A 27,449-nucleotide genomic window follows, 5' to 3' on the forward strand; every position below is an offset into this window, starting at 1 on the left:
ACTAAAACTTTCTAGTGCAGGTTATCAAACTGCAGTGGAAAAAATTGGGGGACACAGGAACCGTGGGTATAGCCATGTCCTGTAGGAGGCGTTGACACTAGATAAAGCTGTTAGCTCCTCCCCTGGCAGCTATTACCCCTCCAGCCTGGAGAGAGAGCTTCAGTTTGTGCACAAGCAGTAGGAGAAGCAAGCCAACCAAGAAAAAAAACATGGAACACCAACCATGCCAAAGGACCCAACGGGGTTCAAACCAGCAACCAGGGAGTCCGTACGGCGAAAGGGACCGGAGGCTGCTAAATAGATCTTCAGAGCTCTGACAACATCCAAATGGTGTAACTCCTTTTCCTTAGGGTGTGAAGGAGATGGACACAGTGAGGGAAGGACAATTTCCTCGTTAATATGGAAGTCAGAGACCACCTTTGGAAGAAAGGGACAGGCCGGAGAACCACTTTGTCCCTATGAATAACCAGGAAGGGCTCTCTGCAAGAGAACGTCGCCAACTCAGACACCCATCTGATGGAAGTGATAGCGACCAGAAAAACTACCTTCCAGGACCGGAGTCTGAGAGAAATATCCCGCAAGGGCTCAAAGGGGGAAGCCTGGAGCGCTGAGGACTAAATTCAGACCCCAAGGTGGTAAAGGAGGACGGTACGGAGGAAACGTATGTACCACTCCCTGAAGAAAGGTCCTTACTGGCCCTAGGGGGGCCAGAGGGCGCTGGAAAAGGATAGAAAGCGCAGACACCTGACCCTTCAAAGAACTAAGGGCCAGACCAAGGTCCAACCTTGATTGTAGAAAGGACAGGACCATGGGAAGAGAAAAACGAAGTGGTGGAATATTTCGGCTTTCACAGAAACCCAGGAAGGACCTCCAGGTCCTGTAATAGATCCTGGACGACGCAGGCTTCCTGGCCTGAATCATAGTGCGGATGACATCCGCCTAAAACCCTCTGCGCATTAGAATGGCGGTTTCAATGGCCATGCCGTCAAACAAAGAGACCTTAAATGCTGATAGAAGACTGGTACCTGAGAAAGAAGGTATTCTCTGAGAGGTAGTGACCAAGGAATGTCTCCTAGAAGGAGAATGAGGTCGGCGTACCACGCGCGACGGGGCCAATCCGGGGCGACGAGGATCGTCGGAATGCCCTCCATCCTGATTTTCCGTAGAACAATGGGTAGGAAGGGGAAGGGTGGAAACACGTAAAGGAGGGAGAACCCTTGCCAAGGGGAGATCAGGGCATCCACGCCGCAAGCTTCCGGATCCCTTGCGCGAGAGGAAGTTGGGAAGTTTCCGATTGAGCCATCAAGTCCACGTCCACGTCGGGGCAACCCAAACGTAGACATATCGCCTCGAATACCTCCAGGTGGAGGGACCACTCGCCCGGATCTATCATGGGCCTGTTGAGGAAGTCCGCAGTCCAGTTCTCCACACCCGGGATGTAGATCGCTGAAATTGCCGGTACATGGGCCTCCGCCTACCGTAAGATCTTGGCAGATTCCTGCATCACCGCGAGGCTGCGCGTTCCCCCTGGTGGTTGATGTATGCCACCGCCATGGCGTTGTCCGACTGGACTCTGACGGGGCGACCCTTCAGGAGGTGGGTCCAGTGCCGGAGGGATAGAAGAATCGCCCTGAGCTCCAGTACATTGATCGGGAGCTTGGACTCCGACCGAGACCATGTGCCTTGGACTGTCCTGGGAGGGAACACTCCTCCCCAACCCAGGAGACTGGCGTCGGTGGTAAAAACCGTCCAGGATATCGGAAGGAAAGACCTTCCCAGAACTGGAACCGACAGCCACCAACAAAGGGACGACCTCACCTGAGGAGAGAGGCGGATGGGACAGTCCAGGATCTCTGAAGATTTGTCCCAGTAGGACAGGATCGCCCCCGAGAGTGGAACTGGGCAAAGGGAGTCGCCTTGAAACAGGCGGCCATCTTCCCCAACGTCCTCATGCAGAAGAAGAACCCTCACGGAGCGGTGTAAGGCCAGGTGCTTGTCCGGAGGAAGGCAAATCTGTGCCGCCTCCGTGTCCAGGAGCATACCCAGAAAGACCAGTTGTCTGGAGGGAGTCAGGGATGACTTCTGCAGATTGACCAGCCACCCGAAACGTGCCAGGGCTTCCAGCGTGATCTTTACGCTGCTCGACGCCTGAGCAAAAAGAGGGAGCCTTGATGAGGATGTCGTCCAGATAAGGCATAAGGAAGATGCCTCTGGAACGGAGCAGGGCGAGAAGAGGGGCTAGAATCTTTGTGAAGACCCGAGGCGCAGTTGCCAGCCCAATGGGAGGGCGACAAACTGGTAATGATAGTCTCCTATCGCAAACTTCAGGAAGAGCTGGTGACTCCACGTGATGGGGACGTGGGGGTATGCGTCCTGTATATCTACGTCCGAAAGGAAATCCCCCTGCTCCAGAGAAGCAATTAGGGAACAAAGGGATTCCATCCGAAACCGCTGGAGACGGAGGAACTTGTTCAGTAGTTTGAGGTCCAGGATTGGGCGCAACGAGCCCTCTTTTTTGGGGACCACAAAAAGGTTCGAATAGAACCCCTTGAACTTTTCTGCTGGGGAAACAGGAGAGATGACTCCCCGGTCCAGGAGGGACGGAATGGCCTGGGAGAAGGCAGCCACCCGCTCGGGGTCCCGTGGAAGACGGGATTGAAAAAACCTGTCTGGGGGAAAGACAGGAACTCGATCAGGTATCCCGAGGATACAATCTCGAGTGCCTAAGCGTTGGACACGTAGGCCCGCCAGACATCCTGGAAGAGGAGGAGGCGGCCCCCCCCAGCTATACCCCCCATCTGAAAAAGAAGAAAATAAAAAAAACTAAAATAAAAAATCTTCAGGAGCTACCCAGGGAGGTCTTGCCTCCTATTGACACTAGAAAAAAAACAGAGGCTCTCTCTCCAGGCTGGAGGGGTTATAGCTGCCAGGGGAGGAGCTAACCGCGTCCTAGAGGACATAGCTATACCCACGGTTCCTGTGTCCCCAATGAATATGGGCGAGAAATGTGGGCAAACCTCACGAGTCTGAACCAGACTTCAAAACATAAGAGTCGTATCCCATAATTTCCAAAACTTTTTTTTTATAAAATAAAACCTCAAATACAGATTTAAATACAGTCCATTCATATTAATGTGCTGTGCTCTTAACCCAACAAGTGGCTTTCGCTGCATCATTCTTTTTGGCATCCTGGAAATTTTCTGCATATCTCTCTCGTGCCTTCTCCCAGTTCTTTTGGTTCTGAGTAGAAACCTGAATATCTTCAATGGAAGAAGATTTAAGAGCCCCCAGACCTGCTTTCTTCTTATGCAGCTGAAGGTGGATCTGATAAATAAAAGAAAGCACTATTAGATATTAACTATCAGCAAGCATCTGCAGGTGAGAACAAATCAGTACATACAGTATACATGTACACTCTGTGCCGCCTATCCTTATCCACATACATTTTCTATTTAAAAAAAATTGCATGTCCATGCTACATTTTACACAAAGTTTCTTCTAGAAAAAACGAGATTTCTGTATAACTTACCAGTAAAATCTCTTTCTCGCTCTTTCCTTGGGGGACACAGAAGACCTTGGTATAGCTCATCTCCATAGGAGGCGTGACACTAAGTGAAGACTGTTAAGCCCCTCCTCCATCAGCTATACCCTCAGCCTGGAGAGAGAGACTGCCAGTTGCGTGTCCAAGTAGTGAGAAAAGGCAAAGTCCAAAAGTAGAACCAACAAGCCAACTACCCAACGGTAAAACAAACTCGGAAACCGTGCAGAGAAGAACAAAGAATGGGTGGGTGCTGTGTCCCCCAAGGAAAGAGCGAGAAAGAGATTTTACTGGTAAGTTATACAAAAATCTCGTTTTCTCGCCCTTGGGGGACACAGAAGACCTTGGGACGTTCAATAGCAGTCCAAGAGGGGAGGGACCACAGCACCAAGGCGAAGCACCCGAAGGCATCAGGAAACCGCCACCTGCAGACCAGGCGGCTTTAGGCAGCATACGCCGAAGCCCGAGTATGCACCCTGTAGAACTCGGTAAGGTGTGCAAGGAAGACAGCGACCGCCTTGCACAAATACATGGCCGAAGCCTAATGCCTCTGGCCCAGGAGGAACCGACAGCTCTGGTGAAATGAATGGTGACACCAAAAGCAGAACCCTGCCCTTGGTGCGGCAACCACAGCAATAGCCACTCTGAGAAAGCGGAGGAAAGCCACCCTAGAGGCAGTCAACCCTTTGCGCAGACCTCCTGGAAACACAAGAGACCAAAACGTCGACAAGAGTCGGAGATCTCCAAGTAAAAAACTGCAAGGCCCAAACAACGTCCAAATCGGTGAAGTGTCCGTTCCCAGGGATGGGAAGGGGAGGACGACTGCATCGATGAAATGAAAGACAAACACCACCTTCAGAAGGAAGGAAGAGACGGAATGGAGAACAGCCCTGTCCTGGGGAAGACAGAAGGCTCGGAACAAGAAGGGCCGCCACTCAGGCACCCGTCAGAGACACGATGGCTACAGAAACACAACCGTACAGGACAGAAGGAGTAGAGAGAACTTCTGTAACAGCTCCAAGGGAAGGATTGGAGCGCCAAGAGCCCAGTATGTAGTTCCCAGGGCGGTACCGGAGGGCAGTACAAAGGAACCCAAAAGCCGCTCCACGGAAGAAGGTCCAGACAGGCCCAGAGGGGCGGGGAACGCTGAAAGAGGAAGGACAGCGCTGACACCTGATACTTCAAGCGACAGAGTCCCAGTCCCAGGTCCAGGCCGGACTGGAGAAAGACAGAGTGGGGGAACGCCCAACTTCCCACAGAACCCCAGGTAAAAACCTAAGTCCTACAACAGATACTGGACGAAACACGGCCAGGAGCGAACACTAGCGAGCCCACTAGAGTCGCCTGGGCAAGCGGGTGAAAACCCAATGATCAGGCGCAGACCAGTAACACGGGTAGAACAGTCGGTAGAACTGGTCCCGTCGGCCCCCGAGCAAGGTTGTCCCGTATCCCCCGAGAGTGGGGAAGCAGAAGGACAAACGGACAGGAACCGAAGGGTCCGCCCAGCAACCGCCAGGACAAGACAGGCTAAAGCCGTAGCCAATGTAGCCACCACAGGAAGGCGGACTACAGTTCCGGTGTGGGAGATCTAAAGACAATCTTGACCAAATGGTAGTCCTCCCAAGTTACCGAGAAGGTGAGTCCAAAGCAGAAACATTGCCTAGAATGGAAAAAACGCAATCTGCACCCAGCGGGAGGACAGAAAGCGGTAGACCCGGTAACTAGGCACACAGCTAGTACAGCCAGTGTGGACAAGGGAGACTCAAAAGGAACACCAGAACCATCCACATGAACAACCATGCTCTCCCCAGAGGGAAGGGCAGTGAAGGAACAGCCTCTGAAGCGTGGCCGGAACAGAAGCCACATCGGAATGATCTGTACCGAGTGGGAGCCAAACAGAGCCGGCGAGAAAAGGCAGGCGAGACAGAGGCCGGTATAACACCCTCCAACCGAAAGGGGGAGTGGGCAACAGAGAAGCCATAGGACAGCTCAAAAGCAGAACACCGCTACACAGAGACGCCCGGTTCACCGCCTCGCAGAAGGCGAATACCCTGAAGAACCCAAGGTGGAGGTCCTCCGGACCTGGGTGAGCGAGCACCCAAGAGAAGTTGGGTGACCTTCCCAAGAAAAGCGGCCCGAACCTGGTAGCAGATCAGACTGAAGCACCGAGGGCGCCAATCCGGAAAGAATCATACCACACTGCACCCGAAGAGGAGGAAATGGTATTAGGCGAGGGGACCGTAGTCCTGCCAGAGCCAACATAAAATGCGAAGGGCGCTGCAGACAGCGCTCTCGACCATGCGACCACTAGCACAGGGAAACAATGCCGCGGAAGGACAAATGGGTACGTATCTAGGAACCACGAACACTCCCCGGGCGGAAGGGCCAACGAAATGAATGAGTACCACCCAGCTCTGTGCCGTAGCGAACAGTAGAGCCCGTCTACTTAAATATAAGGTATTAATTTGTTGTTTATTGGACAACACCTTAGGCTTATACAGGTGGACAGAATGATCTCCTTAGAGAATAGTGCAAGGCTTGCTGCAAACACAGTCTCCCAAGAGAAAAAGTATGTCGCAGGAGGAAAGGAGGCATACGTACGAATAGCCCCTTAAGCAGTGAGAAGGCCAACCCACCTACGGGACGAGAAGGCATACACGGCCCAAACAACGCACAAGAACGTCCGCTCACTGCAAAAATATCACTCAGCGAAGAGGGCCAGCCACAGAGTGCCACAGTATCTACGGAAGTGCAAACTGAAAAGGAGTTATGCACAAGACTAGTATGGTATGCGATGGAACGTAAACTGACCGCCCCGAAATGGGGGAAATGTACCTGGCAAACTGCAGTGGGCAAGAATGCAAAGGCCTGCCCCAAAAAGGGGGTGATGCCCAAGGCCGTACCTACGTCAGAGAAGTAGGGCATACCATACTTCGCCCAGAAAGGCGCCATGCACATGGCCACACAGTATCCAGCAGGAACGCAGGAGGTCCACCTAGTGAAAAGGGGGACATGCACAGGGCTATCCTAGCATTAAGTGAGTGTGCAACAATTCACCCAACACCGAAATTTCGTGAGAGTAACTACTCCGCCAATGAAGGGGAACATGTGCAAGTCCAGTACAGCACATACAAGGACAGCTTTGAATCTCGTGAGCGTGCAAAATTCTACCCATGGAATGAGGGGTGGTCACGCACAAGGCCAGCACCGTATCCAATGGGATATGGCCGGCCTCGGATCCAGAGAGAGTGCAAGCACCCCGCCATGTATAGGGTTCATGTACATGGCCAACAATGTACCGGTGAGAGAACAACCACCGACCGAGGGAGTGTATGTATGCCGCCACCCGGGAAGGAGGCATGCCCAAGGCCGGCAGTGAATCCAATGAGAGTACATCATACCGCCTATGGAAGGTGGTCATGCACATGGCTGGCAGTGAATCCAGTGAGAGTGCCGAATGCCGTCCACAGAAGGGAGTCATGCCTATGGCAGGCAGCGAATCCAGAGAGAGTGCAGCGTTCCGCCTAAGGAAGGGGGTCGTGCACATGGCCAGCACCGTATCCGGTGAGAGTGCAGTATTCCGCCTAAGAAAGGGGGTCATGCACATGATCGGCAACGAATTCAGTGAGAGTGTAGCGTTCCGCCTATGAAAGGGGGTCACGCACATGGCCGGCAGCGAATCCAGTGAGAAACTGCAGTAGGCCGCCAATGAAAGGGGGATCATGCACAAGGCCAACCCGCAGTTAGGGAGAGTGCAGTATCCCGCCCAGGAGGGGGGTCCTGCACATGGCAGGCACCATAACTGGAGAGGGTGACGAATCTTGCCTACAGAAAGGGCCGCATGCACTTAACCAGCGCCGTAGCGCGGAGAGGGAAAGAAACCGCCTAGAAGGGGAAAAATGACCCTGGCAGCGCGACACCATGCCGCCTATGGAAGGGGGGCATGTATACAGGCAGCACTCTCAGATGAGGCTGCAGCGTCCTGCGCAGCCCACAAGTCATATATATATATATATATAATAAAAAAAAAAATTTTTTTTTTATTTATTTATTTATATAACACAGCCTCACTGAGGCAGAAAAGGGGAGCCACCTACAGGGCACAGATCCAGCCATCCAGGCCCATCGGAAGCCGGCCTGGACCCAAAGGGTTAACAGGGATCCGGCCTGGGGGACGGCACTGCGATCCTCTGGGGGCGGGGGAACCTCCAGGCGGGAAGAATTCGTGCCTGGAGAAGTTCCAGCCCCCTCCAACAGAAGCCTGAATTTTGCGGCCTAGTAGGCCGTGAAGCCGGGGCCTAAATTTTTAGCGGCGCCCGGCTGACCGGGGCCGCACAGTATTTAAAGTACCGGCCGGGCCTACGGAGCGGCATATACCGGCCGCGGGTGCCCACCCCGCGGGCCGGAAGAGCCGGGCCTAAATTTTTAGCGGCGCCCGGCTGACCGGGGCCGCACAGTATTTAAAGTACCGGCCTGGCCTACGGAGCGGCACATACCGGCCGCGGGTGCCCACCCCGCGGGCCGGAAGAGCCGGGGACCCGGATAGAGCGGGATCGCGGCCGTGAAGTGGAACACAAGTTTGCGGCGCCCGGCATGTTCCGACGGTCGGCCAGGGCTGTTGAGGCATAGCGCTCATTTGCAGGACGCGGTGCCCACCCAGCTGTCCGGAAGTGAGGACCCTGCACCCGGCAGCCATTTCACCCCTGGAGCGGGCCCCTGGCCTAGAACAGCGCTCCATATGGCCGGCAGCCACGACCACCTTGCCCCTGGACCGGTGCCCGTGAGAGTAGGGAGGGTCAGGGGCAGCAAGGCGCGGGCCCTCTGGCCCTGAAGCAGTGGCCAGTAAGAGGGAGGGGGACCCTGAGACCGGGTCTGTGAGGGTGGGACGCCTGCATAACCCCTCCGTCAGGGGCAGCTAGGTGCGGACCTCCGCAGCTCCCTAGGCATTCCTCTTGCAGGGACAAGGGTGCCAATGTCCTGGAGGCCAGGCGAGAGGGAGCAGAATGTCGCCCAGGGGCCAGCCTAGGTCTAGCAGGGACAGAAGGGTCCAGAGGCCCAGTATGAGGGTCAGGCACGCAGGAGACCGGGGTGGGGGGGACGTAGGGCTGGAGAAGCCTCTCTCTTACCACAGCAGTCTTCACCCTCGGTCCGTTCCTGCAGGGTCGCCCCTTCAGCTACTGGCACCGTAGTGGCAGGACGCTGGAAGAGGGACTTGGCGTGCGGGCGACCCTTGCGCTGGCGGGATGTAGGGGAGCTGAGCTGCCCTGATCCACCTTGCCTTCTGTGGGGGAGGCAGCAGTGCGGGTGACCGGCACTGGCGCAGCTCAACCCCGGGAGAACAGAGAGGTCTAGTGCGTCTCTGTTGTCCCTGATGATCTGGAACAAAAAGAAAAGAAAAAAGTAAAAATCTAAAATTTAAACAAGGAGAAAACAGCCCTGCAGAGCAGGGAGTGTCTTGCCTCCTTGGACACTAAGCAAAAACTGGCAGTCTCTCTCTCCAGGCTGAGGGTATAGCTGTGGAGGAGGGGCTTAACAGTCTTCACTTAGTGTCACGCCTCCTATGGAGATGAGCTATACCAAGGTCTTCTGTGTCCCCCAAGGAAACTGGGCGAGAAAACTGCAGTATAAAAGTTGTGGTATGAAACATGTTGATTGGTGGTTTCCCTATTGTAGGAAGGATACCATTACTCTTCAGTAAAGAAAGGCCAATTCCACATGAGCGTATTCAGTCCAAGAAATGCTCCGTGTCACGGCTGTATTTCCTAAAATGAACATTGCTCCTTTAACCAAACTCACAGCATACCGACTTTTGATGCGGTGTGTTCCTGTCTGATCTGAACTATGCGTTCAGTATTATTTGAGCAGAGTTCAGTAGACCCAAGGTCAGGCAGGCACACACGCTGGGAGCTTGTTCCTACGATGCAGCCAATGAATGGCCTCAATGGTAACATGTCCCCAAGTGCCATGTCACTTGCTGAGGCCAGTCATTGGCTGCAGAGGCACACGTGATCCCATCTTTCCAAAAGTTTACAGACTAGGACCAGAAGATCACTGAACAGAGTCAAGAAACCGCAATAAAGCGGTGGTGAGCAGGAGAGTATGAGTTTTTCAACAGGTACAATAAACTGTGGGGGACAAGGAAAAGATGCTAAGAAGAAGGAAACCCCTTCTTCTTAACACTAATTGCTTATGTCAAAGCTCAGAGACTCCTGCTGATCAGCAACAACGAAGCAGTAGGGCTGCAGTACCAAGCACAACCAACTGTACAGCTCAAGTTAACAATACAGGCATTGAAACCCATCGATTAACCACTGATGACCCATCCTAAAGAGTCTGTCACATCAAAGACAGGTAAAGCCATTTCTGATGATGAAACTGGCTGACCTGTGGCATGTGTGCTTGGCAGCTGGAGGCATCTGCGTTGGTCCCATGGTCATATGTGCCCACATTGCTGAGAAAAAGTTAGTTTTGATATATGCAAATGAGCCTCTACGAGCAACTGGGGTCTTGTCATTACACCTAGAGTCTCTGCAAGTGCTGTGCGCTCTACACTTTGGCTGACATGGCAAGGTGTGATGTTTTCACCGACTGGCCCTGTCAAAGTGGAGAGGGCACGGCAGTTGCCGTGAAAGCAGAGACTCTAGGTGCAACGGCAACACCCCTATTTCTCTTAGAGGCTCATTTGCATATATTAAAATAAACTTCCTTTTTCTCAGCAATGTGGGCACTTATGAACATGAACAGATGCCTTCAGCTGCCAAGCGCACATGCAACAGGTCAGCCAGTTTCATAGGTACAAATCTGCTGACAGATGCCCGTTAAAGGGGATCTTTCACCACGATCTTGGATTGTTATCCACTTTAATACATGAGTAGTACTGCAGATAAGGAGTCCAGAATGCCATTTTTCATTTTCCTACTGCCCCCCCATTCCACCACTGCCAGAGTTCAAAGCTGTGCTGAAATACACAACCAGGACTGCTGTGCTGTGCTGATCTAACAGGGTTGCAGCTTAAAACCCTGACAGTGGAGGAATGGGGCAGAAGAAAAATAAAATAATAGCAATCTGGACTCCTGATCTGCAGTACTACTTGCAGACCATAGTCCAAGATCCTGGTAACAGATATCCTTTAATAAACTGCAGAGCAGTAAAACACACAGCCTTTCATCCTCCATAGCTTACCGGGTCTCTCATACCATCCCCAGATTTGCCGAGACCTTCTCCTTTTTTCCATCCCATCTTCTCTAACATCTGTCTTCCTTTGTTACTGTCATTAATTTCTCTAGGTAAAAGAAAAGAACTACTGGTAAAATTCTATGATAAAGGTATGAAATATTTTATATGCATCAGTTTTAGTCTGGGTCTTGAATAATGACATTTAATTAAACTACTGAAATATATATAGAGGAGGCAGAAGTTTGGGAGTCGTTGATTCAACATACACCAACGCTTTGGATGATTCTTGAGGGGCCATCAGTTTCCTGACTTGAACCCCTTAAAAAATCTTTGGTAGGATTGGAAGAGGCATGCAAACCCAAGAACATTAGTGAACTGGGAGCCATTGCTCATGAGGAATGGGGTATGAAAAAGGGAAAGTTGTCCCTCCAAGGGAGAATGGTGCAGCCGCACCTCTTACCGAATACTGCTCAAAAACGTAATTCCTGGAGAGCGTCAGGCAAATGTCCAGGGACACATTATTCCTAGAGAGCGTATAGCGGTAATTTTAATATGTCACAGCCCCTTTCATTTTCATGAGGAATGGGCTAAGATTCCTCAGGAACACAACAAGAAGCTAGTGTCTGACCATGCATCACATTTGCAGCAGGTCATAACAACAAAAGGGTGCTCTACTCAGTTGTTATATTAGTTGTGTTGAGCTATTTAAATTCCTGTTGGTTTACTGCAAACAATATAATAATTTTGATTGCAACTGATATATAAAGAAAATGGCAGCACTCACAAAAAAATAAGTGAAAAACACTTTATTCACCCATGTGGTCACTTTTTCAAGCTTGAAAAAGGCTCTATGAATGAGTGAATAAAGTGTTTTTTTCCACTAATCTCAGGGCTCCAGACTAAAAAAAAAAAAATATCAAGGAGCCATTGGCGCCTAACCTGAAAAATTTAGGAGCCAAATGAAATTTTTAGTCGTCAAATTTAAAATACATATAATATAGCATGGGGTTTTCTAAGCTACAGCCCATGTGTGCACTCATTTCCATGACCTGTCAGACTAGCTAGATCTGTGTTGGTAATGCCTAGGTGCTGGGTCCTGACTCATTCACTTCCAGGCCTCTGCTGCTTGTCTGCTTTTTCGAGAATCTCATCCAAACAAAAACGTTCCTTGACAGAGTAAGGGCTTATGCACACAAACGTATTTTCTTCCCGTGTCCGTTCAGTTTTTTTGCGGACCCATTCACTTAAATGGGTCCGCAAAAAAAACCCAAAAAAACCACGGAAGTTACTCCGTGTGCATTCCATATCCGTATGACCGTATTTCCGTTACGCAAAAAAATAGAACATGTCCTATTATTGTCCGCATTACGGAAAAAAGGATAGTACTGTTCTATTAGGGGCCAGCTGTTCCATTCCGCAAAATACAGAATGCACACGGATGTCAGCCGTAATTTTTGCGGATCTGTTTGTTACGGACCACAAAATACATACAGTTGTGTGCATGAGCCCTAAAGCACATAATTTAGATTTGGATGCTATGTTCTCCTCTCCACCCTTTTAGCCACTAAGAGGCGCTGGGGTACAACCCCTCTTACCCTCACCAGGAGTATAGCACCAAGCTACACTGACACATTGTAACAAACCCACAGCTCTGTCACCAGGATGGGTTTTCAGTGTCTGTACATATGTATTTATTCACTGTGCGTTACTACCTCACTATTTTCAAAATTTTCAGCCACTGGGACACTGAAAACTATCTTAACCTTCTACTCATTACAGCTGAGGGTCCGTTACAATGTATCAGTGTAGATAAAGGATTGCGTTTAGCACTGGATTGCAGATTTTGGATGTAATCATGAGCGTCTGCATTCACCGACAGCAAGCACACATCTTCAATTTGATGCAGTGTGGCAAGAGGAGTTAGGGAGTTCCATTTTGAAGATAAAGGTTTGTCTGGACTGGTCAGCGTCAATATACAACACCGTGTAGGCCACTACAAGCCACGTCTTTTCACAAGAACATTTAACTTGATTTACAAAGTTGTCACACAGCAAACACTCACCCAGCGCATAACATGGCCAGTTCCCTTCTCAGGATCTATGTGCACGCCAGCCGGGACAACACACAGGCGACGCTTGTTCCGCCCACCACTCTCACAAGCCAATCAGCGAGCAGGACACAGGAGGAGACTCACAACCGTCCAATAGAAACTAGTGTTGTTCGCGCAGAGGCGAATACACGTGAAGGGGCGGTGACCACACGAGCGATGGGCGGCAAAATTACTAGACAATCAGGGTGAGGTGAAAGACTCTGCTCCAAACTTGCCAGACCGCAGGAAGCGGGAGCACAAGAAGCGGGAACCCAAGCCACGCCCACCCTCTATGCCGAGTAGTGTGAGGAGCGGATCTTCACCCAGCAGACGCCTGCAGCGTGTGTCTGCTGGATGAAAGCCTTTTTTTTCTTAAAGAGGGAAAGCAGCGGAGGGTCTAGGCGCAAATGGCGACAAGACTACAAAGTCGCCATTGGTCGCCATCTGGAGCACTGAATCTTTTGAGAGAGAGCTGCCATTGAGAGAGAGCTGAATCTTTTGAGAGAGAGCTGCCATTTTTTTCTTCCTATATTGTCCTGGATTTGTTTTGCCGCCTCCATATTTACATTCGGCCTGCTGTGCTGCCATTGTCTATATTATATATAACATTTTTAAAAACTCAGGAGAATTTTTCTAAACATACACATGTACAGATGCTGGTGCATCCTCTCTCTGGAATGTGCTTTCACTTCCCACCACCTTACGGCGTCTTCCTGCTCGGTCTTTGTATTTTGAGTTCTTCAGAGCTTTGTCGTCTTCATAACCAGCACCCTAAGATCATACAAGAGGGATTATAACAGTCATCTGATTAAGAACACTACCAGTTGTCTAAACAGCTGCCACATATTTTTATCTGGCACTTCTGACACCATCAGCACAGTCTGGATACCTGTACATACTTTAGTCTTGGTCACTAGAGTAGGGAATGGCTCCCTATCTCCATCAGCCCCCCATGAACACAATCACAGGGCGCTGATGCGTTGCCATGGCTGACCTCTGGCTGTGACACATGGCCCTGTTCTCAAGGCAAGTCCCAGAGGTGGGACCTGCATCTATCAGACATTTATGGCATATGCTGTTGATATGCCAAAAACCTTTGCAGATAACACCACCTTAAGGAGCAAAAACATTATCTTCACTTGTAAGGTTTAGTTCTATTCAACAGCCTATTCATGAGGCCAGAGGCAATCACGATTACTCAACTTCATGCAATCTACAACTCTTACCTGTAAGCCATATTTCTCCCGGATTTGCTTAAGTCCCTTTCGTCTTTGCTTTTCTCTTTCCTCTTTGCTTAGTACTGGTCCAGCTGATGAAGATAATGAACATAGTAACATACATAGCAACATAGTTTGTAAGGCTGAAAAAAAAAAAAAAAAAAAAGCCAATTTTCCTAACTTTAGGGGAAAAATGACTTCCCGATTTCAATGAGGCAATCAGAATAACTCCCTGGATCAACGACATTTCATCTTAAAGGGGTATTCCCATCTCAGGTAGGCTATGCTCCCATTGAGGTGGGACCCGCACTTATCTCGTAAACTGAGCTGGAAAAGTGAAGGAGGGCGCACCGCACATGCGCAGCCACCGCTTCCATTCACTTTAATGGGGCAGATGGAGATAGCCGAGCCAGCGCTTGGAGGCCCTATACAAATGAATGGAGGGAGGCCACGCATGCGATGTGCGGTCGCCTTCACTTTGCTGGCTCAGTTTACAAGCGATATACCCCCATTGTCTGAGATGGGAATACCCCTTTAAGGGTGAGATCAGACTGTGCAGCTAGGTGCACACTGGTAAATCACATCTGCGCTTGATAGCTAATGACTGCACGATTTTGTGCTAAAACCGTGCCGCCACCACGGGTGGGCATAGCTCGGAGGCACGTGGCCAGCCACACTTCCAATGCAAGCCAGATGGTCAGTTACATAATATAGTACAAAATTACCCGAGTACTCTTCTTTCTGATTTAGCCTCAGATGTGCTCGGACTTGTCCAGGTTCACAGCCATCACAGGTTTCACTGCCAGGGTGCACGTGAAACGAAAGCACAGTCTCTCCAAACTTGACCTCGTCTCCATGATGTATTAAAACAGGCTCACAGATTATTTTAGGCTGCATCGTAAAATATGGACAAAGCTTTTATCTTAAAAAACACACACATATACTACTGGCATTACATTTATAAGGATGTTCACCTTCTATATACTTGTACAGGAGCGATCCGTACCATTGAAATGAATGGGACAGCTTGGGTGTAATTACACCTGCTCACCGCTGCCGATGCTGCAGTCAATAGTGACCATGGCATCTAGATGGGTAGACAGTGGGAGGGGGTGTGGTGGTTAATAATGCTAGGTATACCAAAGCATTATAAAAGATCAAAGAATCCCATTGTTAAGACCCTTTGTCCTCTGTACCTAAACCTTTGGGTAAACTTTATTAAGACCTATTCTATATGTAACGGAAATAATATTTATTAATATATAGATACATTTTTTATTTATTTATTTCTAGCGAAATAGGCACCTGAAGTTCACTGCTTTAAACTGTGGCTACTGCATGTACCACTTACTATTGTAAGCAGCAGTAGCCGGAGCTCAAAGCAGTGGTGTCATGAAGAGCTGGATATAGGAGAAGTGCAGCCGGGGCACACTACAATACAGCGTGGAACTACTAGCTCGCTCATAGGATCTTGCAAATAAAGCAGCATGATAAGCATCAAGATTTGTCTGCAGTGCCGATTTGGTTAGAAAGCACAGTAGAGTATAGATAGTGCAGTACACTAAGTGTTTTGAAGTATTATTGGAGTACAGAGTACAAGGAAAAGTTTAAGAAGTAGAATTTTTTTTTTTTTTTAATTACCCGTTGTCTAAAAGCCCTATTACACCTACAGATTCTGCAGGCGATTGTTGGAAGGGAAGCACTCCTTCTCGGCAATTGCCTGCTCGGTCGCTGAGGAGACGGCTGCAATTACATGTAGCGATCTTCTCCTCAGTATGGAGACGAACAATCGCTAATTCCATCGCTCGTCCCCATACTGAATCATTGTTTTCTGGCAGCAGACTAGTGCTGATTACTTTCTGTTGATGCCAAATGATTATTTTTAAACATGTTGAAAGACTCCAATTACCAGTTCATTGGGTAATCAGCGGCAGTATTACACTGCCGAATCATCGCTAACAATGACCTTCGCTATTCTCTGCAGATGTAATAGGGCCTTAAACCTGGTGTGCATCTTATAGTCCGTAAAATACGTTATAGACAGATATCACTGATACTTGGCCCTGAGCCGGCACGACCGCCGTTTTGTTTTAGTTTTATTCTCTCCCAGACAGCAAAAACAATTTTTTTTTAAAGCTGCTTCGATTAGCACTAATCTTTCTATCACCACCTTTATTTCAAAACAATATGGGGGAGATGTATCATCTTTCCATGCCCTCTTTCTGGCGGAAAAAAAGTTAAATGACGTGTTTGCGACTTTTTAAAAAACACCAATATGACAAAATATTGTCGCAAGTGCCATTTCTACACCGTCCTCACCACTTTCCCAAAAAGGGAGCGTGACAAGGATGAGGAGGGGGTGGGACCAGATAGATTGGCAACTTCATGTTCTTATACAATGGTTTTCCAGTGTAAAAGACAAATGAAATCTATGGCAGCTCCAAAGAGCACGGACTGCTGGAGGATGAGCCTCATTATGAAGAGGCCTGTGCCTCGTCATAAAATTAGGAGCATCCTCCGGCTGCTGAGGGGGATAACAGGCAATGAACTTACCTGCAGAATCTGATTGCCATTAATAATTGTGCCATTCTGGCTGCCTTGATCGACGAGTACATAACTCTGCAAATTGTGGTCAAAGTAAACTTCTGCATGAAACTGAAGAGAAAATAAAGACATAACTTATATCTGCTCATTTTATCCTGCACATACCAACAGTAAGAGATTGGGTCTCGCATAGGGACAATTATTAGGGATGACCATTACAAAGTACAAATATAGTCCTCAATAACTTTGCTTTGAGGATGTGAGGCCGATCTCCTGACAAATGAGCAAACGCTTGTTTGTTAGGTGATTGCACTTTTTATGCGGCACATAAAATCAGCTTGACGGTAGCATAACAAGCTGCATAAACAGGAATGGGCTGCCTACAAACTATGCATCTGTGTGGAGGACAAACAATTGTAGCACAGAATATTCATCCCCATACAGAGTGGAAGATTGCTGCATGTGAGAGCAGCTGAAAGAGCTAGTGATGATCAGCAACAAGCTCTTCAATCCTGAAAATTGCCCTGCATATAGGCTTGTGTAAGGGCTCAGGCAGACGACCGTATGTATTTTGCGGTCCACAAAACACGGATCCCCAAAAAATACGGATGACGTCCATGTGCATTCCATATTTTGCGGTACGGAACAGTCGACCCCTAATAGAACAGTCCTATCCTTGTCCTTAATGCGGACAATAGTAGTATAAGTTCTATTTTTTTGCAGAACGGACATATGGACACGGAGTAACTTACATTTTTTTTGGAGGACCTAATGAAATGAATGCGGACCGTGTGTGGAACCAAAAAAAAAGAGGGAAAAAAAAAAAGGAAGGAAATCTAGTGTACTGTAGGAGTACAAATGTATTGGCAATTCTGCTGGATGCTGCCAGAAACTATCTACTGTTTATTGACAGACATCAGCTGAGCCCCTATAATGCTGGCGGGCAGTCTGTTTTCTCCATAGGAGATTACTGCACAGAGTCTGTGTGAAGACATTTCCGAGAAAGCAAATCACCAGAGCCACTGGGAGATTTCAGTCTACAGAACTATGGGCTCTGAATGACTGTAATTCATGATCAGTACAAGATTCATAAAATTACTCAACTAAATATAACAAAACACACACATACAATAAGAGGATAGTCGTCATCAATGTGGAAGAGAAGTAGCTATGGTGACAGTATACTATAACAGATATGTACTCACCTTGCTCACACCGACTTCTGCGACACGAATGGCATGGCCCATGTTCTTTTCTCTACACAACCACAAAACTTGTTCATATCAAGAGGTCATCTCTGATAAATGCTCAGACGTATTTTCTCTTTAGCTGCACCTACCTCCCAATGGTGGCACTTTTCTCAGCTGTTAGAATATACAGGGATCCTTTCTGTAGCACCGGTGACCTTACTACTATCACTCGTATACATGGAGGCCAGATGCTCTCAGTGTCTGCACAAGTCACACACAAGAAAATACGTTAGCACTTACAACTATTTTTCCAAGTTCACTGCATAGACACATATATATAATGATCTTAAAAGGGGTTTTCTAGGATTTTCATATTGATGGCCTATCCTCAGGATAGGTCATTTATTTGAAATCAGAGGGGGTCCAACTACCGGCACCCTCGCTGATCAGATGTTTGAGGAATCCGCGGCACTTACCAGAGCTCCAATTAGCCAGACGGCTTCCTCGCAGCTTACCGAGCAAAGCGCAGTCTAATGGATAGCCGCTGTGCTTGGTACGGCGGCTCAGACACATTTACTTGGGACTGAGCTGTGCCTAGGCCACGTGACGTCACGTGGACTAGGAAGAAGCGTAAATGACCACAGAGCATATTGGCCTCTTCATACAGATCTGTGGAGGTGCCCAGAGTAGGACCCCCACCGATCAAAAATGGATTATCAGGCCATCAATATTACTATCCCAGAAATACCCTTTATCTATATTACCCTCACCACTTACTGACTATTAGCGTTCAGCTTCAAGTTTCATAGCTATTTTTCGAGATCCGTTTATTTTTTTTGCCATTGCTACGGAATGTAAGCAAAAACGCAGTCATAATGATATTAAGCTAAATTTGACATTTAGTGACCTCAAAAATATAAATAAGGGTCACAAATGACAGTCCGATTCTTGGCTAAGCCAGAGGTTCAAAAGTGGCTAATTAACACGGAAATAGCTTTTCTGTCCATTGCCAGGAGCACATTGTAAATCCATACAACACGTGTACAATGAACTATACTATAGGCACAGCTCTTCAGCGATATCCAATCTACTACTGTAAATTTATACATAGAACCTACATGTGAAGATTATATCAGATTCCTGACTATTAATTTACCCGGCACTTGATATTCATGCAAAAACCTCTTTAAGGCCCTGTAAAGTGGCACACAGAGTGTCATAGGCACTGTGGGGGAGCTTTATCCTGAGAGGAAGGAGTCTGCGTTTCTGTAACTGGGTTCTTAAAGGCCAGCATGCGCACACCCTAATTTTGCCCCAGCCTATGACAGACCTTCCCAGGGTATATAAGGTCTCTTCCACACGAGCGTGACAGATTAGGTCCGGATGCGTTCAGTGAAACTCGCACCATTTTGCAAGCAAGTTCATTCAGTTTGGTCTGCAATTGCATTCAGTTTTTTCTGCGCGAGTGCAATGCGTTTTGATGAGTTTTTCACGTGCGTGATAAAAAAACGGAAGGTTTACAAACAACATCTCTTAGCAACTTGCTTCCTGGTGAAATGCGTTTTTTCACTGAAGCCCCATTCACTTCCAGGGCTGCGTGAAAAACGCAGAATACAGAACATGCTGCGTTTTTCACGCAACGCAGAACTGATGCGTGAAAAAAAAAAACGCTCATGTACACAGACCCATTGAAATGAGGGGGTCAGGATTCAGTGCGGGTGCTATGCGTTCTCGTCACGCGTTGCACCCACGCGGAAAAAACTCGCTCGTGTGAAAGGGGCCTAAGGCACCCTTCCTCAGTGGAGGATGCCTGAGCAATAGGTTCTAGTCAGATAGTTTCCTGCAGTGTTGTTCTACGGTCAATCTGCCTGTTCCCTGGATTTCAGCCTTCGCTGCCTGACCTGTCCCCTGCCTGATCTCCGTTCTGACCTTTGCCTGAATTCAATCTGCTTAACATATCACAAGAACTCTGCATGCCCTGGCCTTGGCCTGATCCCTTGGTGCTCCGCACCAATGTATCTTGAACCTTGTGAGTTAGGTTTCACTTAAACAGAGTTAAAAGGCCTGCTAGTTCCCCTGCAATGAAATGCAGATCACTGTATAGGAGCTATAGAGTGAGGTCTAGGGGGGGCCATTTGGACAACAATTTTAGGAGTAGCCCCAAGTGACACCCGCTATGTTACAACAGTGTTTCATAGTTATACAGGAGTAATATGGATGCGCTGAAGAGTGGGAAATTTAATATGAAAGTGATTAGAGGAGCACACAGGTACAGTAATGGTCCATAAAAGGGTATGAGTGCTATATTAGGAATCTGTAATACAGCAGTGTTCATGATGCCTAAAACTCTTCAGCACTTATAAGAATTCAGTTTTTTTTTCACAAGGTTTGGGATATAATCAGCTCCTGACAACTCTCTCAGTGTTCAGCTCTCAGAGGGATGATAGGCATGATAAAAACCGTACAGTCCCAATACCTGTTACAATCCAAGTCGGGATACCCCCATATATTGAGTGAATAATTATTTAATGCTTGTCAAGTTTAAAGGGGTTATCCCACCGCAACAACGTATCATCTATCCAAAGGATAGGAGATATGTTTCTGATCAAAGGGGTACTGACTACAGACACCACCGTCAATCAAGAGAACGGACCACTGTTCCCCTGTCTGAATGCTGCCCCTCTATTCAGTTCTATGGGGCTGCTGCAGATAGCTGGGCGCTTGTACTCTGCCATCTCCGGCAGTCCCATAGAGCTTGATGAGGCATAGTTACCGCCCCTGTTCTAGTGATCAGCAGGGGCCCCAGCAGTCAGACCTCCGCTGATCAGACACTTATCCTCTATCCTGTGGATAGGGAATAAGCTGTGGTAATAGGACAACCCCTTTAAAAGGGCATTTTAGAAACTTGCAACCAACTGAACTTTTGCTACTTAAGTCTGCCTAAAACATGACAGCTAAAATATTCAGGGGCACAATTATCAACCGTTATGTTGTGTAATGTGGGTGAAAAAGTGACATGCAGCACATGTATATAATATCTGTACATGTCAGAAAACCAAGATTAACCCCTGAATGACCTGCTCATTATTTCAGTTTTTTCCTCCATTAAGCATCCATAACTTTTTTATTTCTTCATTGAACTGGCTGTGTAAGGCCTACTTTTCTGTGGGGATAAATTGTACTTTTTTGTTGCTGGCTGAGAGTACATATAAAATTACTTTGTAATTTATATACCGTACATAAAGCATAGAAAAAGGGATTTATTTTTTTAATTGCTTTGTTTATACTGTTCACAATTTACACATAACCTGTTAAATTTGTTGTTCAGCTTATTTTGGTCTAGTGTTTTTTTTGCCTTCACCTAATGTATGCACCAATGTATTTATGTAAAATAATAGCTTGTTATTTTGTTACAAGCTTTTTTAAAATTTACATTTTTTTATAAAAAAATGTATTACAATTTATAAAAATCCCATTAAGGACTTTTTGTCTTACAAACTTATTTTATACTTCTACTGTATTAGCACGCTCCTGTATACTAATACATCATGCTCTGTGTTCCTATGGTACAGGCTGCGGTTAGGGTAACACTAGTGTGCCCTAAAAGCAGGATTACTGAACCTACAGTCCGGGGCTTCTTTCTAGGTCCCCAGGCCTGACCGCGGTCACCGACATTGATCATGCTGCGGTCACAGACTGGGTTAACGGTTGGGATTTGAGCTACCTGTACGAACCTTAGCTGATACTTACAGTTCGTTCGTAGAGCAGTAGTGCTCACAGCAGCGTTTAGCCCACTTTTAAAAACAGTGATGACAAAAGACAGTGGGTGGTCATTAAGGGGTTAAAAAAGTAGCAACAGCTATGATAAAGACCCCACAAAGGGACAAGGCTAAACTTCAGATATCTGCATCAGTTATTAAACCCTGAAATATTGCTGTTCAGTACATGTAAGACAACAATGAGGTGCTGTGTTTCTAAATGGTCATGAGTTGTGTAAATGATATTGCGTAACGTGCACCATTTTGATATATTTGGGGCACTTCGATCCCAATGAAACTTATTTTTTACCTTTGTACAGTGTGGTTCTTATGACCCTATTGATAAATGTGCCCCAAACTGGAACACTCACAATCTATGAACCAAACATGTCAATCCTAAATGCAAGTCAGGTCACCTTCAAGGTCAGAGTTATGGGTCGAGACACTGCTTGCACTGGACACCTCTTCATCACTGGACGTCTTCTCAGAATCAGTAAGCTCCCCCTCCTCGGGTTCACTGTCATCTGAAGAGGAGCTGTCTCTGGTACTGGGGTCTACACAGTCTTTGCTCAACTTAGGCTTCTTATTTCTGCTGGCAGACTCTTCCCTGTCATATGGACTTACTGTGTCATGGGCTGTGCCACAGGAAGACGATGTTCTCACCTCCACTGAGGCCTTGGGAAAAATGGACAATGCTCAGGATAGACATACATCACAGTCTTATTAACTATTAGCCTAACGGAGGGATGAGCGAGAATCAGATGAAACATTCAAAGTCGATTCGCATAAAACTTCGTTTTAATACTGTATGGAGCTTCGTACAGTATTAGAATGTATTGGCTCTGATGAGCCGAAGTTATTACTTCTCAAAGTCTCGCGAGGCTTCACATAATGGCTTCAGAAATTGATTTATACTTTTCCGTACAGTATTGAATGTTTCATCCGAAGGCGATTCGCTCATCCCTAATTGAAAGTTGAGCTTTCCCAGAGCACTGGATGGTCAACAAAACCAACCACAGAACCATTTATAGAGGATGCAAATTTTAGACCCGTGTCTTTTTTTTCACCTACGTAACTGTGTAACTATGATGAGGTGACAACATAGTGGCACATGCCCATTGGTACCAATCTGTCAATCATGATGATACACAGTATTTTTCAAATATTATAACCCCTGAGCAGTGTTCGAAAATATCCAGCCCATCAGATCAAGTTTACAGATTATTGGCGTTCAATCAGCACTGACCATGGTCTTTTATTTCACAAACATGAGGTCAACGGAAATCATTGGTGTAAGGATACAGTCATATGCAGTGCAAACACTGGATTTTCTTCCTCGGCATTACAACGGAAAATCTGCAGAGTTTACAGTAGCACCCTAAGGAGGTACCATGGAGGCCCCAAGCATCTCAATGGGAGCCCCATTATTTCTTTGTACACCCTAAGAATCTCCTCTTATCGTATAGTTGTCTATGCAATAAGACCGCTCGCTCTCCCTGTTGTCCTTTTGAAATCCAAGGTGGTACATAACTGGAATTACACCTTAAAGGGAATCTGTCACCAGAATCTTGGACTATTATCTGCTGTAATATATAATCAGGACGGCACATAAGGACTCCACATCACAATTATATATATTTTTTTTGTACTGCCCTCATGTCTCTGCTGCTAAAGGTGCACTGAAATACACAGTCCACACTCCAGTAGCAAAATAAAAAATACTGGTCTGGATTATCTGCAGCACTACTCGTGTACTACAGCAGATGACAGTATAAGATCCTGGTGACAGATTCCCTTTAAGGCTAGGACCACACAGTGCAGACACACAACCGTATTTCTCCGTCTGCATCCGTTCCGCAATTTCAATGGGGCCGCAGAAGATGCGGACGGCACACCGTGTGCTGTCCGCATCCGTCGTTCCGTTCCGCAGCCCCGCAAGAAATATAGAGACGTGTCACGGACAAGAGTAGGCATTTTGTACATAACGCCTGCCATGCGCGGTTCGCAAAATGCAGAACGCTAAACTCTTACGGTCATGAATGCACCCTTAAACTAACTTGTCGTTTTTAATCCCTTCTAATACACTCAAGGGAAAGAGGGGTGGGCAATGAGGACAAAACGTTGCAAAAAGTCTATATCATAGATTTCCAGTCCTAAGACCCCTCCAGAAACAATCACAAATATAAGCCCTATACCGTATGGGCAACACTTCCAACACCATCACATAGCAGGTAGAATAAAACCACCCACTGTACAGCTATATCTTTATTAGTAGGACTTATTTTTGGTGGATTCTGCCTCCATAGCTTATTAATTCACATTTTCAAGCCACTTCTGCTTAGACTAGCATGTAGATTAGGTACATTTGCGTACCACACGGGAGATATAATACATGGTGGAAAAGATCTCCGCTACTCCAGTCCTGAAGTTTTTATTTTAAAGACCCATGCACTAAAGTTGGTAACCACCAGCTATAATGTATATAATAAAATACCAACTGCTGTGTTATACAACAATGAACATCTACTGAATAAACATAGAACCATAGAAAAATCGGAGGATGCGCTGTCCAACCAGACAGAAAAAAAAATCCCCTGTTCAGGACACCCCTCCATTAGCCATAAGAACAGCTCTTGCTCTGGCAGAACTGGCCAGCTATTTTCATGGACCCCACGTAATGCTACGTTGCCCCTGCATGTAGGGGAAATCCACCTGCAATATTAGACAATGAGACAGCCACCACAGCAACTAGCCACCTATGCTCAGGATAGTTATTAAAGTGTTTGATCACTGGGATCCCCACAGTAAAGTGGTGGTGGGGGGGTTCCCACATGCATGTTAATCACTCCATTCACTGTCAATCCCATACACAGTGTACAGAGTTAGTGGACCGCGTGACCCCCACTCCATTAGACATGGGAATGCTATTCTCATGGTGGTGGTCCAGTGGTGAGGTGATAAATGAGTGGTCCTACCGTAGCAGCTTAAAAGGGGTTCTCCGGAAAAGAAGAAAATGAAAATACTTAACTATTACTTCATTATAAATATATTCACAAATACCTTTCATTAGTTAGAATGGCTCGTTTTGTCTGGGGAGCAATCATTAGGAGAAATATAAATGGCCGCAGTCCTATTAGCACACAAAAAACCTGTCCTAATCACACAGGGAGGACAAGTTACTTGACAACACTGAGGTAAAGAGCTGCCTCATCCTCCTCTACTTGTCAGGGATTGTGATCCTGAAAACAGATGATAAGAACTTTAGCGGAATCTCTGTAGGAATGTACTTTATGAGCAGATGTGTCTAATGTCTCCATTATGCAGCCCCACATTACCACAGTCTGTCCTGTCCGTTCTCTCTGTACTTCATGTCTCCTCATGAACTCCATTCCTACAGAGATTCAGCTGAAGATCTTATCATCTGTATTCAGGATCATAATCCCTGACAAGTAGGAGAATGTAACTTGTCCTCCGGTGTGATTAGGACAGGCTTTGTGCACTAATATGATGGCGGCCATTTTGTTTCTCCTAATCTTTGCTCCTTAGACAAAATGAGCCATTATAACTAATGAAATGTATTTGAGAATATATTTATAATAAAAGTAATATTTACGGATTTTCATTTTCTTAATTCCCGGAGAACCACTTTATGTTGGTTTTCCAAAACCTCGTCTCTTTATAAAATATATGCCCTCACCCCCAGTTAGTCACATAGAAATGATATCATGTGTAGATAAGAACACCTATTCATCCACGGGAAATAGTACTTAATATGGACAAGGTTTAAAGAAAAAAAGAAAAAAGAAAAAAAAAACATCCAAATCCTAATATTCACCTACCATTCAAAATACAAGAAAGCAAATCAACTCTACCTTTGTATGGAGAGTATCCATAAGGAGAAATCCTCAAGCCAACCATGCTTTCTGCCAAGTTTTGCACCTAAAGACAGGATGAACAGTCAACATAACTGTAGTGGATTACAAAAGAGCAGTTCTGGACGTAAACCAGCACCTCGTGGCGGTCAGCGATACCCAAGGGCCAGGGAGTCCCCTCCCTCCTCTCAGAGTCCTATCCACTTACTGTGCAGAGACATGCATGACTGAATCTATCTATTTGTATAGTATAAACCAGAATCTCACACCATAATGATGAACCCTAATTTACTGCCAGCTATTGTTAGGGTCACTTACACCTGGGAAAGCTCAACTTTCATTTAATTTAGATATATTTCCCTTAAAATAGGCTATACACTCACCATGCAAGGGACAGAGCCCATCACACCAGGACAATGTTTTAAGTTAGGGAAATTGTTCCAGAATTGCACAAATAGCAATTGTCTAATATGATGCTGTTTACAGAACAGCCTCTGTAATGCATTACATGAGGCAACTGCATTTACCAGATGCCTTAATGATTTTCAAAAAGCACCTTAAAAGGGCTTTCCAGTATTTTAATATTGATGGCCCACCAATATCTGATCAGCAGGGGCCCCCACCGATCAGCTGTTCCTGAGTAGCTGGTGCTGAAACTACACGGCTCCGTCCACTGTGTAGAGGCTGGATTTTGTTACTGCGAGACGGTTTTCATTCATTTCTACCAGCTCCATCCACTACACAGTGGATGGAGAGGTGTAGCTCAGCCACCAGAGCTACTCTGGAAAAAAAAAAAGAGTGCAGGGAGTTGGACCTCCATCGATCAGATACTGATGACCTATCCTGAGGACAGGCCATCAATATCAGTCCTGGCAGGAGGGATCATAAAAGGGTAGCACACCATTCAATCAGAAGTAAGGACAGAGTTGGCTACTGACTTTGTAATCATCTTGTTGACTGGGCTCGCGTTTCTTTTTCTTAGTCTTCTTAGTCTTCTTCTCTGTGCTTGGCTGAGTATTTGGGTCCACAAATGACTGGAGGTCCACCCTTGAATGAAACAGGTAGCGACCACTCTCCACATCACAGTAGTAATAAATCCCAGCTGAAGGATCATAATAGAGTTGCGATTCCTTTTGGAAAAGGAAATATAATCACAACATATAGGTTACAAATCACATTATGGCAATACACTTCCTTTAGAACAACGCTCTCTAGTTAGTCGGCTTCCCTTGTAATGACAACGTCTCAGTTTCTGCAAAAGTCGCTGCATACATAACTGAGGACATTAGTACCAAGTTTACAACTATGATACGTGGAAAAGGACCCTCTGCATTGATGGCTTTTTATCACATCTCATTAGACTGGGCCACCTCCTAGCTGAGCCATTGGGCATGAGCTTTCTGAAGTGCTGCCCAAAAGTAACTTAGTAAGGATGCAGGCACAGGACATCAAGGGCTTGGGTGCATGTGACTGCTGTCTTAGGACCAGAACCACTCAGTCTCCTTCAGGTATGTACAAGTGCGTTTTTTTCAGATAGAGCACATGGAATTCAAGAGATGGAATGATGACATACAAAGTGCAATCATATTAAATGGTTATTTCACTGACATAGCAGCCTAATGTATGATCATGCAAGGGGGCACTGGGACTGGACAATGAGTGCAATAGGGGAGGTGTTGGGGAAACATTATAAAATGTAATAAAATTAAAAAAAAAAAAACTAACAGGTTAAACCCTCCTGCTGCTCGGGTCCTTCCAACCAGTCTGTGTTTGATAGGCTGCAGTGGTAATGAAGCTGTATTCCCCACATGACCATTGTATTCTCTTATTGGCTTCAACGGTATACGGCTGCAGCTGTCAAGTGGGGTATAAGGCTATGTGACCACTGCAGACAAGCACGCCGAGACTGAAGCAGCAGGTGGGGGATTTAAACAGAACCGGTCAGTAACTTTATGCTACAGTCAGTAAGCGCAGCATAAAGCAACGACAGACGCACTATTTTCAATGGTCTGTCACTCATGGTTGCTGAGAACTTGCATTATAATCATCATGGCCCGCGCCTCTG

At 46.8% G+C, this 27,449-nt stretch overlaps 1 protein-coding gene and 1 long non-coding RNA gene across 4 annotated transcripts in view; one reads left to right on the forward strand and one right to left on the reverse strand.

The window, feature by feature from the left end:
• Positions 1–3,071: 3,071 nt before the first annotated feature.
• The window catches only part of AGGF1 (angiogenic factor with G-patch and FHA domains 1), a 48,664-nt gene continuing 24,286 nt past the window's right edge, over positions 3,072–27,449 (reverse strand). The window contains exons 5-14 of one of the 3 annotated variants that reach the window (XM_040421405.1): positions 26,323–26,514; positions 21,929–22,187; positions 17,904–18,015; positions 17,770–17,821; positions 16,574–16,675; positions 14,746–14,911; positions 14,030–14,112; positions 13,447–13,574; positions 10,721–10,820; positions 3,072–3,324 (exon numbers count right to left, since the gene is read on the reverse strand). In XM_040421405.1, coding sequence (XP_040277339.1) covers positions 3,130–3,324; positions 10,721–10,820; positions 13,447–13,574; positions 14,030–14,112; positions 14,746–14,911; positions 16,574–16,675; positions 17,770–17,821; positions 17,904–18,015; positions 21,929–22,187; positions 26,323–26,514 — 1,389 coding nt within the window. In that variant the 3' untranslated portion in view covers positions 3,072–3,129. Of the gene's footprint in view, positions 3,325–10,720; positions 10,821–13,446; positions 13,575–14,029; positions 14,164–14,745; positions 14,912–16,573; positions 16,676–17,769; positions 17,822–17,903; positions 18,016–21,928; positions 22,188–25,384; positions 25,452–26,322; positions 26,515–27,449 lie in introns of all 3 variants that reach the window. The other 2 variants (XM_040421404.1, XM_040421406.1) reach the window with 2 other exon arrangements.
• Positions 5,727–26,777, forward strand: LOC120992426. Its single transcript, XR_005776973.1, has 3 exons — positions 5,727–6,005; positions 24,792–24,795; positions 26,767–26,777. It is a non-coding gene; the product is annotated as an uncharacterized LOC120992426 (long non-coding RNA).

This window comes from Bufo bufo, chromosome 2 (genome assembly GCF_905171765.1).
Source record: "Bufo bufo chromosome 2, aBufBuf1.1, whole genome shotgun sequence".
In the NCBI taxonomy this organism is placed as follows: domain Eukaryota; kingdom Metazoa; phylum Chordata; class Amphibia; order Anura; family Bufonidae; genus Bufo; species Bufo bufo.